The 12,494-nt window shown below is 38.3% G+C and overlaps 1 protein-coding gene across 1 annotated transcript; it reads left to right on the top strand.

Annotated features, from left to right (window-relative positions):
• Nucleotides 1-2,983: 2,983 nt before the first annotated feature.
• On the top strand, nt 2,984-3,914 carry LOC149191436 (NADPH-dependent alkenal/one oxidoreductase, chloroplastic-like). Its single transcript, XM_089406235.1, has 2 exons — nt 2,984-3,503; nt 3,646-3,914. The coding sequence occupies exons 1-2, from the start codon at nt 3,038-3,040 to the stop codon at nt 3,912-3,914; spliced, it is 735 nt and encodes a 244-aa protein (XP_089262361.1). The 5' UTR covers nt 2,984-3,037.
• The last annotated feature ends 8,580 nt before the right edge of the window (nt 3,915-12,494 follow it).

Raw genomic sequence — 12,494 nt, 5'->3', positions numbered from 1 at the left:
TGAGAATTAGTCTGTAATTGAGCAATAAGAATTTTGGCTCTCTAAGAGATATTGGCTTCTTTGTATGCTTTTGGTTGATGACTATGAGTGGGATTAAACAGTTCAATATAGTACTTTTTCTTTCTTCCTAGCTCCTTATCCCAAGTACGCTTGTGGAACTTTTCCATAACAAAAGCTTTTATCTCTTTACTATTTATGGGACACACGTCCAAGAAAATACCCCATTTACTAAACCATTTGTTATTTTGTTGCATCCAAGTTTTTTTCCTCTTGCACAATCTGTCACTAAAGACAACTTTAGACCACCTACCCTCTTCCATTTGCTCAATTTTTTTTAAGTACCTTATGACCCACACCATAGCAACTGCTTCAATAGGAGAAATCTCTGTTTCACTTAACAAGATAGCATAAGGAACTACACTTTTAATCTTGAATTGGTTTGTAATCAAACGCTTCTAAATTTTCTCAATTTGTCTCCACTGCATGTCGGATGTACTGCTGGCCCATAGTTCACAACCGTAGAAAATCACCGAAATCACTAGAAGCCCAAAAGAGTTTGAGTGGTTTTCTAATTTCATGACTCTGCCTCTCTACACCTATTTTGAAAAGCATAAAATGCTTTCCAACCCCCAAAGTTCTTTTCTTTCCACAACCATTCCAACTTAGATTTTTGCGGAAGATATTTGTAATGTGCAGCTTCTTCCAAAATGTTACCTTTAAAGTAGAACTTATGCTAGTTATGTTTTCTTTTTAGTGAAAATCACTACTTTCGTTTTGCTGATATTGACTTGCATCCCCACACTTCTACAAAAATGCTTAAGGGATAGTAAGTGCTCTTGCAAACCAAGAGTCGATTTAGCAATCAGAATAAGGTCATCTGCATACAAAATAAGCCTTATAACAAACTTGCCCAAATAGATACCATCACCCCCTTGCGAATTTAACAAACTTGCTCAAATAGATACCATCACCCCCTTGTGAATTTAACCACTCCTCAAGCTTGGCGATATATAAACTAAAAAGGGTAGGAGACAGTGGGTAACCTTGCTTGACCCCGATATCGCTTCTAAAACTTTCATAAATACATGGTGAAGTTCTAATTTTGACTTTCCCCTCTTCATACAACGTATGCACAACTGCTCTCAAATGTTTAGGAACTCCAAGTTCCTCCATTATGTGCTAAAGCTTATCTCTAGGAACCAAGTCAGACGCATATGGATGTACAACGAATATGGATCCATAGACGTCCTGTACTTTGGGGATTTCCCTGTGCCAAAGCCTGGGTTAGGCCAGCTTTTAGTTAAAGTTCGGGCCGCTGCTCTCAATCGTGCCGATTTGAAGTGGCGGGATGGCTTATTAAGAAACGTGCATTCCAAATTTCTGGTATTCAGATGGACCAATTAGCCCTCTATTTTTTCGCACATAAATCCCTTACCCCTTGACATGTATGCATAGTTACCAAGTTCGGCCGTACTGGCAAAAAAAATACGTAAATTCGTTAATTCGATTCGGTACAGCGAATAATTCGTGAATTACAATTCGGTACGGTGAATGATTTTGGTCAAATCTTTCTACTGGCTTACCGCCTCCAACATTCGCTGTTCCATCGTCCGATGCGCTTTGTGCCTCCACCCTGAATTTTCCAGAGTCCATTGTGCTTCGTGCCTCCACCTTGAACACAGAACTCGGCGTCCACTGTGCTTCTTGCCTCGACCCTGGACACAGACAGGAAAGAGAAAAAACAAAGATAATTACATGAATATCTACCAGATTCAGCATGTTAAGTGTAACTATGCTAACTTGGTAACTTCCTAACTTGGTAAGTATGAAATGTTAATGACTAATACATCGGATTCAGCGTATTAAGCGTAACTATGCTAACTTGGTAAGTATGAAATGTTAATGACTAATACATTGTCGTTAATGACTATTTAGTATGAAATATTAATGACTAATACTCTTTCTGTTTTTCCATTTCATTTTGTTATTTTACTATTATTTACACATGGTTCCAACATACAATATGGTATAATGGAAAGCAAATTATTTTAAAGAAATAAATTTTTTATTAAATAATTAATTTAATTAAAAATAAATTAAATTAAAGGAAAAAATTATTTTTATTGACATTAAATAATATAAATAGTTTCTATATATACATATACATGGACATATTTTAGAGTTATCATTGCTTAATTAAATGTTACTCAAATTTGATTTGTAATTTTATCTTTTGAAAAAATCAATCCAGATACTTTAAAGAGAGAGGTGAGTTAGTAATTTTTATATAATGACAATTTGCAATAAAAAAAAAGATAACTTCTATCTTAATAGAAATTATAAAATAGTAAATTAGTTGCAAATTATATATATATAAAAAAACTATAATTTCTATATTGGAAAAAATTATAAACTCTCAAATTTCAATGTTAAATGGATAATTAGTTAGTAATTTCTTATAACTGTAAATTACAATAAATAAAAGAATATAATTCTATCTTAACAAAAATTATAAAATACTAAATTAGTTGCAAACTGATAACTCTTATATGAAACAAAAAACAGTAACTTCTATATTGGAAAAAATTATAAACTGACAAAGTAAGTGTTAATTGGATAACTCCTATAAAAAAATTAGAAAAAAGATAAATTTAGTATTAGAAATATTATAAAAATTATAAATGGCAAACTTTAGTTGCCAATCCATAACTATGCAAAATAAATAGAAAAAAAAAAGAATTGATCTATAACATTTCAAACAAGAGAAATTAACAATGGAAATAAGTAAACAAAAATATACTTATTAGGAAAAGATTCAATGATTTTTCATATAATGATGGTACATTTAAAAATAAAATTAAATATTTGTAAAAAGTAAGATGTATAATGTAGAATTTTACATGTATTGAATTTTATAGAGTCCAATTTTTTCCGTATCGAATTGTATTCAAATTCGAATTCGAATTTGGTAACTATGCATGTATGTATTTTTTATGATTTATTTGTTTGTGTTTTGCAGGCTGTGCCGGGCTGTGATATGTCGGGAGTGGTGGTGGAAATTGGTGATGGCGTCTCCAAGTTCAAGGCCGGTGACGAGATATACAGCAGTATCCAGAGTTTCGCAGCAGGCAAGCTACAGCAGTGCGGGACTCTCGCTCAGTACACAGTGGTGGAGGAATACCTGGTGGCGCTGAAGCTCAGTAATTTATCGTTTGAGGAAGCAGCGAGCCTGCCGATGGCGCTTCAGACTGTGCAGCATGGCTTCGATACAACCAATTTTGAAAAGAGGCAGAGCGTGTTCATTGTGGGAGGAGCGGGCGGAGTGGGCAGCCTCGCCATTCAACTGGCAAAGAATGTGTATGGAGCTTCCAGGATCGCTTCCACTGCTAGCACAGGGAAGCTCGAGTTCGTGAAAAGCCTAGGGGCAGATCTGGTCATCGATTACACCAAGCAGAGCTACGATCAGGTTTCCGAGAAATTTGATTTTGCATTCGATACCATGGGTAAGTTCTGATAACACTTCTATGCGTTGCTTGTTTTCGTTCTTTGGTGAGTCCTGGAACCAATCCTGGGCCTGATAGGGGGCATCTAAGAGCTATTATTTAAATTCAATGTTAATTTTCGTTTCATTTGATGGAATTGCAGGGGATTCCTTCAAATCTCATGTGTTGGCCAAAGAGGAAGGCAAGGTTGTGGACATAGCGTTGTTCCAGCCTCATCCCAGAGCTCAGTTTTACATAGTGTCAGTCAGCGCACATAACCTGGAGAAGTTGCAACCCTATATAGAGATTGAGAAGCTGAAACCAGTGATTGATCCAAAGAGCCCGTACTCATTCTCAGACGTTGTAGAGGCTTTCAAACATCAAGAAAGCGGACGAGCCCGAGGGAAGATTGTTATTTCCCCCATCCAGTGAGAGAAACTACTTATTAATTACATTCAATATTTACAGTAAAGGTTTTGAAGTTGAGACATATCTAATCCTTCATTTTAAATTAGTAGATATTGTGCCGATATATGGCTCTATAGTCTCCCTATATAGTTTATTGTAATAAGATTCGTGATATTATATTATATTTTGATTGATAGGCGCTAAAAAATACTGATTCTTTTTGTCATAATTTCATAAGCATATGATGATGACCATTATTGTTTTTGTTTGGGTACATGTTGTGGACTAAGGGCAGCGCAATAATGGTGACTTATATTTGTGTATTTTTGCCTCTGCTAATTTTTGTTAGTAACTTTAACATTGATCTTGCTATTTTTTTACGAGTTTGTAGATATTGTGTGGGTATGTGGTCTATCGACATAACTTTATTGCCATAAAATTCACAGTATATTAAATATTGATTGACCAGAGCTTGAGATTACTCATTTTGGTTGACTCTTTGATTATCATTGTTTTGTGACAATATTATGGTGGCAATGACTAGTTGTTTTGCTCTGTTTGATGGGTAAGAAAATTTTCTTCAAAGTCCATATCTAAAGTTTTACCAACCCTAATTGTGCCATGGATGATCGATTTTTCTTGGTTTGATGCACATGATGTATACTTATAATGACAACTCAACATTACTCTCATATATTTGTCTTCCTGTCTTTACTAGTTTTTTTTTAGTATAACATTGAGAGGTGTCTTTTTACTTTATTGCATTGAGGGGGATATATTTGTATTCAATAGATGTTGATCTGTTTTGAATCTAAACTATGATATATTGATGTAGATCAGAGGGAGTTGAGGCAGCGAAATTTGTTTTTGAGACAGTATTAAATTGAATGCACCTTTAATTTACGATTGAGATCAATGAACAAGTAGAACTTTCTTTCAAAGTTTATGCTCTTCTAAACTTCTTTGAATGGTAGATTACATGGTGAAATCAATACAAGACCTGCCCTTGAATTTCAGAGGGCTTTTGGAGTTTTAAGAACTAGATCTGTTCATTCTTACGTCATGTATGGTGTTTTACTTTCTAATTCCTTGCCTCTTTTTGACTCTGTCCAACTTCATACAAACGAAACAAAAAATTGGCAGCTACTTCTTTGGCTCACAAATGCATGGCAGGGGTAGGTATGCATGTGGTACTTGCTTGAACTGTAGGCATAAGGAGAGATTTACATGAACCACAAGCAACAACACAACTTGCACTTGGTAAGCAGGCATTACTATAAGATTTCAATTTTTTATTTTATTGGAGAATTGTTGCAAAGAAGAGAACGCCTTTTTTAGCATATCCACTAGCCTCTACACATTTTTGCCATTACAATGATTTAAGCTCATCTTTTGGTGTTAAAATTGGCAACTAGGGCCAAACTCCACATGGGCCATCTTATTTATGACAACTGATATTTTTCTTGGATTCTTGTCTCTAAGAAGTGTAGGATTGATCTAAAGATCATTTGATTTCGACATGTACAAATGAAGATATGAATTTATTTATATTATGGACAAATTGTTAAGGTCGGCCAACAAGCAAAACAGGGATTGAAACCCACCAAATCATCCTCAACGTTGCATATAAAAGGAGGAGACCTCAAGTCATTTTCAACATATTCTCATCTCACATCTCTCTCTCTCCTATTGTGATTGGGTACGCATATCTGGGTAGCTTTCTCTCACATGTGCGAAGGAAGAAAGATGAATTTCTGTTTCACTGCATTGACCAGTGTTGACCGAGTTGCTGGGAGGCTATTTGACTACGTTGACCTGTTTCGACTTCGGTTTGGGTGAGGTATATCTATCCTAGCAGGCTGCAAATTTGGGCACTCAAATCGAGGCAATCTGACCTCTCCTTTGACCAATGTTGACTGTCTTAGGGCTGGCCGTAGAGTTGACTTTCGTTGACTAGTTTTGACTAGACTATTTCAGACTGTTTTGGGATGATTAGACTTGTTGTTGGACGTCAAAGTTGACTAGGTTTGAACGAGTTGAATAGAGGAAAAATTCTTCCCTATTTGACCAACGTTGACTTTTCTAGTTAGGGTTTTTGTTGCTATCATAAATTATCAGATTTGTAAATTGTACTATCTCTCTCTGTTGAACTATTGAAAAATATAAGAAGAATTGATCAAGGGTTTCCCCACATTGGGGTTTGTCCCTGGCTGGTGCCACATCTTGTGTCCTCTTGTCTTGGCTTGTCTTCTACTATTTATGTTTATGTTCTATCTGCATTTGACTATCATTTTGATGTGATTAGGCTAATAAAGAAATTGAAGTAAAATTGCTCTTAAGCATTGAACATACCATTGTTACCTAAAATTAACATGGTATTAGCGTTGAGGTGAAGACAAAGCCCAAGCAAGAGTGAAAGAGAAATCACAAAAGACAGTTGGACATGGACAAAAGGCTCAATGGGTTCCTCATCCCACTTCCTGGCTAAAGACAAGCTCTGTGAAAAATTTAACTATCATGGATGGAAGATGTATCTTGATTTGACCTTGGAAGAACAAGAAGTGTTGGATTATGTGAAGGGTAAAATCCCTGAGCCTCCTTCAAATGCATCGGCTGCTGCGAATACCAAGTACAATAGGGCTAAAGTCAAAGCAAAGAAGATGATCATATATTCCATTGACAAGCGTCTGGTGGCCTACATCTCTGATTTGAAGACCTCCAAAGAGATTTATGACAAGGTGATCAACATGTTCAGGGTTAGTGATTCTAATCAAGTTTTATTTCTCAAAAATAAGTTGAAGGATATTAAGAAGGGCAAGGATGAGGATATTCAATCCTACTCCTTAAGGATCACTAAGATCAAGAATGATCTACTTTCGATTGGAGAAGTCATTTCTGACAGGGAACTTACTATCACTACCCTTGGAGGACTCCCACCCGAGTGGTATATATTTAGAACCACTATTCTCAATAATGATCGAATTCGAGGGTTTGAAGAATTGATGTCAAGATGCATTCAAGAAGAAACAAGAATGGTGGAGCAAGAAATGTCTTCTAATAGAAGCGACCCCACTGCATTCTCCGCTCATGCCAAAAGGAGAAATAATACAGGGTCTAAAGGTCATTTCAATGGAAAACCTGGATCTAAGGGATGAAGGAACGACAAGTGCTTTGTTTGCAATAGTTTGGCCACTATGCAAGGGAGTGTCCAAATAGAAAGGACACATCACATGATGATGATCACAATCATTCTAGGGGCAACTTCAATCACAACGATCAAAGGAATGGCAGGTACAATGGCAAAGGAAAAAGGAATGTGGGACATCAAGGAAATGGTCGACCCTCCAACAAAGTAAGGAAATCCAAGTATGAAGAATTAAATGTTGTTAACAATAAGCAAAAGGAGTATTATCTTATATGGGCCCTCTCCACTACCTCTCCACTGGACACTTTAGGTAATTGGCTAATTGATAGTGGTGCCTCAAGGCACTTCACTGGATACAAGGAAGCTCTCTCTAATCTGATAGAGGAGACAAACTTGGAGATTATCCTTGGAGACGATGCCACCTATCCCGTGAAGGGAGTAGAAAATGTTACCCTTCAATTGAATCAAGGTAACACTATTCATTTACAAGAAGTACTATATGTACTTGATCTCAAGAAGAACTTGGTGTCTATTTCGACAATGGAAGACAAAGGATACAAGGTGGCATTCATCAATGGAAAGGTACGTGTTTGCAAAAGAAATTTTAAAGATGCTTTTACTCTTTGCATCAGGGTTGACACTTTGTATCAAGTTGGAGGAAGTCCATTGGGAGTTATGTCTTGCGACACATCTCTACAATCTGAACTATGGCACCAGAGGTTTGCCCATCTTCATTATAAGGCTCTACCTAATGTGAGACGGATGGTCACAGGTATGCCCGAGTTCAAAGTAAAGCACGCAGGTGTATGTCCGGGATGTACCAAAGGAAAACTTACAAGGGGACCATTCCCCTCAAGTAATAACAAGACCAAAGATATATTGCAATTGATCCACTCCGACATATCTGGTATGATGTCCGTAAACTCTTTGGGATGGTACTTATATTATCTCACTTTTATGGATGATTATTCTCGCAAGACCTGGATCTACTTCTTGAAAAAGAAGGATGAAGTGTTCACCTGGTTCCGTCACTTCAAAGCCATGATCAAAACCAATTTGAGAAGGAAATTAAGATATTGAGGACTGATAATGGGATTGAGTACGAATCAAATGAATTCCATGATTATTGCAGAGAAGTTGGCATTAAGAGGGAGACTACAACACCATACACTCCCGAGCAGAATGGTGTAACTGAAAGGAAGAATCGTATTATTGTAGAAGTTGTTCCTGCCATGCTTCATGATCAAGCGCTTTCGAAGTTCCTATGGGTTGAAGCTGCAAATATCGCCGTGTATGTTCAAAACCAATGCCCTCATTAAGCATTGGACTCCAAGACTCTCGAAGAAGTGTTCATTGGTAAGAAACCCGATGTCTCTCATTTTAGAATTTTTGGAAGTCCCATATATTTTCATGTGTTGAAAGAGAAAAGAAGCAAATTGGGTGCATCAGGGAAGAAATGAATCTTTTTGGGCTATAGTGAAAATTCTAAGGGTTATAGAATTTATGTGGCTGGTTAAAGGGAAGTTGAGATAAGTCATGATGTCACCTTCGACGAAGATATGGCCCTCAGCAAGATCAACAACCTTCCTATCCCAAGGAAGGACAAGGAAGCTAACACCGGAAAACAGGGTGCAAAAGAAAATGAAACAATGCCGAATGTTGATGAACCTATGGATCCTATTGATCCTCCTCCTCAAGAGCCCTCCTCCTCCAAGAGGAGACCCTCATGGCTTAGGGAGACTCTCGAAGATGTCGAGATACATATTTCACCAAGGGGGACTTTTCGTGAAAGCAAGAAGCCTAACAGGTATCAAGGATACTTGACCATCATAAGCACTATCATTCAAAATGAGCCTTCATCATTCGAAGAAGTCATGAAGCATCAAGTATGGAAGGATGCTATGAATGAAGAATAGGAGTCAATTATGAAGAATGATGTCTGGGATGCACTTCCTAGATCCTAGGACAAATCGGTTTTCACCTCTAAGTGGCTCTACAAAATCAAGCATGGAGCTGATGGAAGTGCAAAAAAGTTCAAGGCTTGCTTTCTTGCTCGAGGCTTCTCTCAAAAGGAAAGTGTAGATTACGATGAGATATTTGCACCTATTTCTCAATACACCACCATCCACTTGATCATAGCCCTTGCTGCCTCACAAGGATGGAACCTACATCAGATGGATGTCAAGACCACTTTCTTGCATGGTTCGATCAAAGAGGAAGTCTATGTGGAACAACTTGAGGGGTTTGAGGTTCATGACATGGAATCTCATGTATGCAGGTTTAAGAAAGCTCTCTATGGCTTGAAGCAAGCACCCCGATCTTGGTATGAGAGGATTGATAGCTATCTGATGAAGCTGAGATTCACCAGAAGTGAAGTCGATCTAAACCTTTACTTTAAGGTTGAAAATGATAAACCTTTCATACTAGTACTTTATGTGGACGACCTCTTTCTGACAGGTGCAGACCCTCTCATTCACAAATGTAAGAGGGAGTTGGCTTCTGAATTTGAGATGAAGGACCTAGAACTGATGCACTACTTCCTAGGGTTGGAGGTCTGGCAAAAGCCAGGAGAAATTTTCCTATCTCAAGGAAAATATGTTGTGAAGATATTGGAAAGATTTGGGATGGTGGACTGTAAGCCTGTGACTACCCTAATGGAACTTAACTTTAAGAAATTATGTGGTAGTATTTCCGGACCTCAATTGGGAAATTCTTCTGAGTATCATCAACTCATAGGAGCACTGATGTTCATGGTGAACCCCCGTCCAGACATATGTTTTGCAGTTAACACGTTGAACCAATATATGGTTGAGCCTCATCATATACATTGTATTGGTGCCAAGAATCTTTTGAGTTATCTTCGGGGCACAATCACTCATGGACTGAGATACACTGCTGGAGATGTGAGGCTACATGGTTATTCTGATGCTGATTGGGCTGGCAGTGTGGTGGATCGCAAGAGCACTTCTGGATGCTATTTTTCTTTTGGTTCTGCTTCGATATCCTGGATGAGCAGGAAGTAGAAATCGGTTGCCTTGAGCACCCCTGAGGCCGAATACATAGCTGCTAGTATGGCCTCCTGTGAAGCTGTATGGTTGAGGAATCTCTTTAGTGAGATGTTTGGACATGTGTTGGATACCATCGTGATCCTCTGTGACAACCAAAGTGGGATCTGATTATCAGAGAATCTCATGTTTCATGATCGCTCCAAGCACATAGATATCAGGTACCACTTTATCCGGGATATGGTACAACGAGAAGAAATAAGGCTCCATCACATTGGGATTAATGAGCAGGTCGCCAATATTCTGACAAAGCCCCTAGGGAAGGTCAAGTTCTTGGCCTTCGGAGAACGACTTGGAGTCATGAAGAAACCCTCTTGTGAGGGTCCTGTATGATATGGACATTGAGCTCTGGGAGCTCTGGGGGGCTTGAGGTACTTCTTGGAGCAATGAGCAACAATAGGGTGAGTGGTTCAACCTTCCCCTAGTGGTTTGCTGTGTACAGGGTGAGTGGTTTAGCCTTCCCCTAGTGGTTTGTTGTGTACAGGGTGAGCGGTTCAGACTTCCCTTGTGATACCCTTGGCAACATGTAGGTAGGATGAGTGGTTCATTCTTCTCCTGCTGAGACATCCTACCCATGCAGTCTGGGACTCATGGGAAGTACCTCTCATCTGGCCAATGAGTAGGGAAATGAGGATAGGGACCATAATACTACCGATGGATGCATCGTGTACTACCGTACTCCCTATGATAGGATGACAGATATTGATCAGGGATCAATTGGAACTAACTTCGGGTCAGTAAGAGTGGTATGACACACTCTCTTTTGATTGGAACTGACTTTGGGTCAGTAAGAGTGGTATGAGGCACTCTCTTTTATCTAGGACTGACTTCGGGTCAGTAGAGAATGGTATGATACATTCTTGGTCACTTCTTGTTCTTCATAGTTCAACAGAGCAGAGCAGAGCAATGCAAAGTAGTGCATTGATGGCAGAGATAGTATAGATTGGCAGATGGATTAGCAAATGGAGTTCTCCATAGTTGAGAGGGAGTGTTAAAATTGGCAACTAGGGCCAAACTCCACTCGGGTCCTCTTGTTTATGACAACTGATGTTTTTCTTGGATTCCTCTCTTCGAGAGGTGTAGGATTTATCTAAAGATCATTCGATTCCGACATGTACAAATGAAGATATGAATTTATTTATATTATGGACAAATTGTCAAGGTCGACTAGCAAGCCAAACAGGCATTCAAACCCCCCAAATCATCCTCAATGTTGCATATAAAAGGAGGAGACTTCAATTCATTTTCACCATCATTTCATCTCACATCTCTCTCACTCCTCTGTGATTGGGTACACATATCTGTGCAACTTTCTCTCACGTGCGAATGACAAATTTCTGTTTGACTGCGTTGACCAGCGTTCACCGAGTTGCAGGAAGGTTTTTTTGACTGCGTTGACCTCAAGCATTGATATGATTTGACTTCGGTTTGGGTGAGGTATATCTGTCCTAGCAGGCCGTAGATCAGGGCACTCAAATCAAGGTAGTATGACCTCTCCTTTGATTAGCGTTGATTGTCCTAGGGTTGGCCGTAGAGTTGACTTTCGTTGACCAGTTTTCACTGGACTATTTCAGACTGTTTTGGGCTGATTAGACTTGCTGTTGGAGGCCGAAGTTGACTGGGTTTGACCAAGTTGAATAGAGGAAGAATTATGCCCTGTTTGACCAATGTTGAATTTTTTGGTTAGGGCTTTTTGCTGCTGTCATAAATTATCAGATTTGTAAATTGTACTATCGTTCTCTGCTAAACTATTGAAGAATATAAGAAGAATTAATCAAGAGTTTCCCCACATTGGGGTTTGTTCCTGGCTGGTGCCACATCTAGTGTCCTCTTGTCTTGGCTTGTCTTCTACTGTTTATGGTTATGTTCTATATGTATTTTACTATCATGTTGATGTGATTGGGCTAATAAAGAAATTGAAGTAAAAATTGTTTTTAAGCATAGAACATATCATTGTTACCTAAAATTAACATTTGGGGATTACTAATGCTCAGTAAAAATGATCTGAGCATAAGCTGGTACGAGAAGATTTAAGCTCATATTTTGGGGATTACTAATGCTCAGTAAAGCTGATTTGAGCATAAGCTGATACGAGAAGGATTTAAGCTCATATTTTGGGGATTCCTAATGCTCAGTAAAAATGATTTGATCATAAGTTGGTACGAGAAGGATTTAAGCTCATCTTTTGGGGATTACTAATGCTTAGTAAAAATGATTTGAGCGTAAGCTGGTACGAGAAGGAAGCTCATTTGTTGTCATTCTTGCTATTGCCTTTGGTTTATGGTTCTTGTTATCAACCCTAAATCAACTTTATGTTTTCTTCTAATGTTCTTGGGAATATTTGGAATTCTATTAAATTCAGTTTGGTTTATATTGGGAAAACAATTGCATCAA

This window comes from Pinus tabuliformis, chromosome 2_2 (assembly GCF_031772625.1).
Source record: "Pinus tabuliformis cultivar Carrire ecotype Pingquan chromosome 2_2, CPIR1, whole genome shotgun sequence".
Taxonomy (NCBI): Eukaryota; Viridiplantae; Streptophyta; class Pinopsida; order Pinales; family Pinaceae; genus Pinus; species Pinus tabuliformis.
Note: the sequence above shows the minus strand (reverse complement) of the source record. Positions and strands in the feature narration are given on the sequence as shown.

Bases quoted from the DNA above. Each gene is read 5' to 3' on its own strand.
- LOC149191436 (XM_089406235.1), top strand. From the start codon at position 3,038: ATGTCGGGAGTGGTGGTGGAAATTGGTGATGGCGTCTCCAAGTTCAAG. The intron at 3,504-3,645 runs GTAAGTTCTGAT...ATGGAATTGCAG, and splicing joins TTTTGCATTCGATACCATGG to GGGATTCCTTCAAATCTCAT.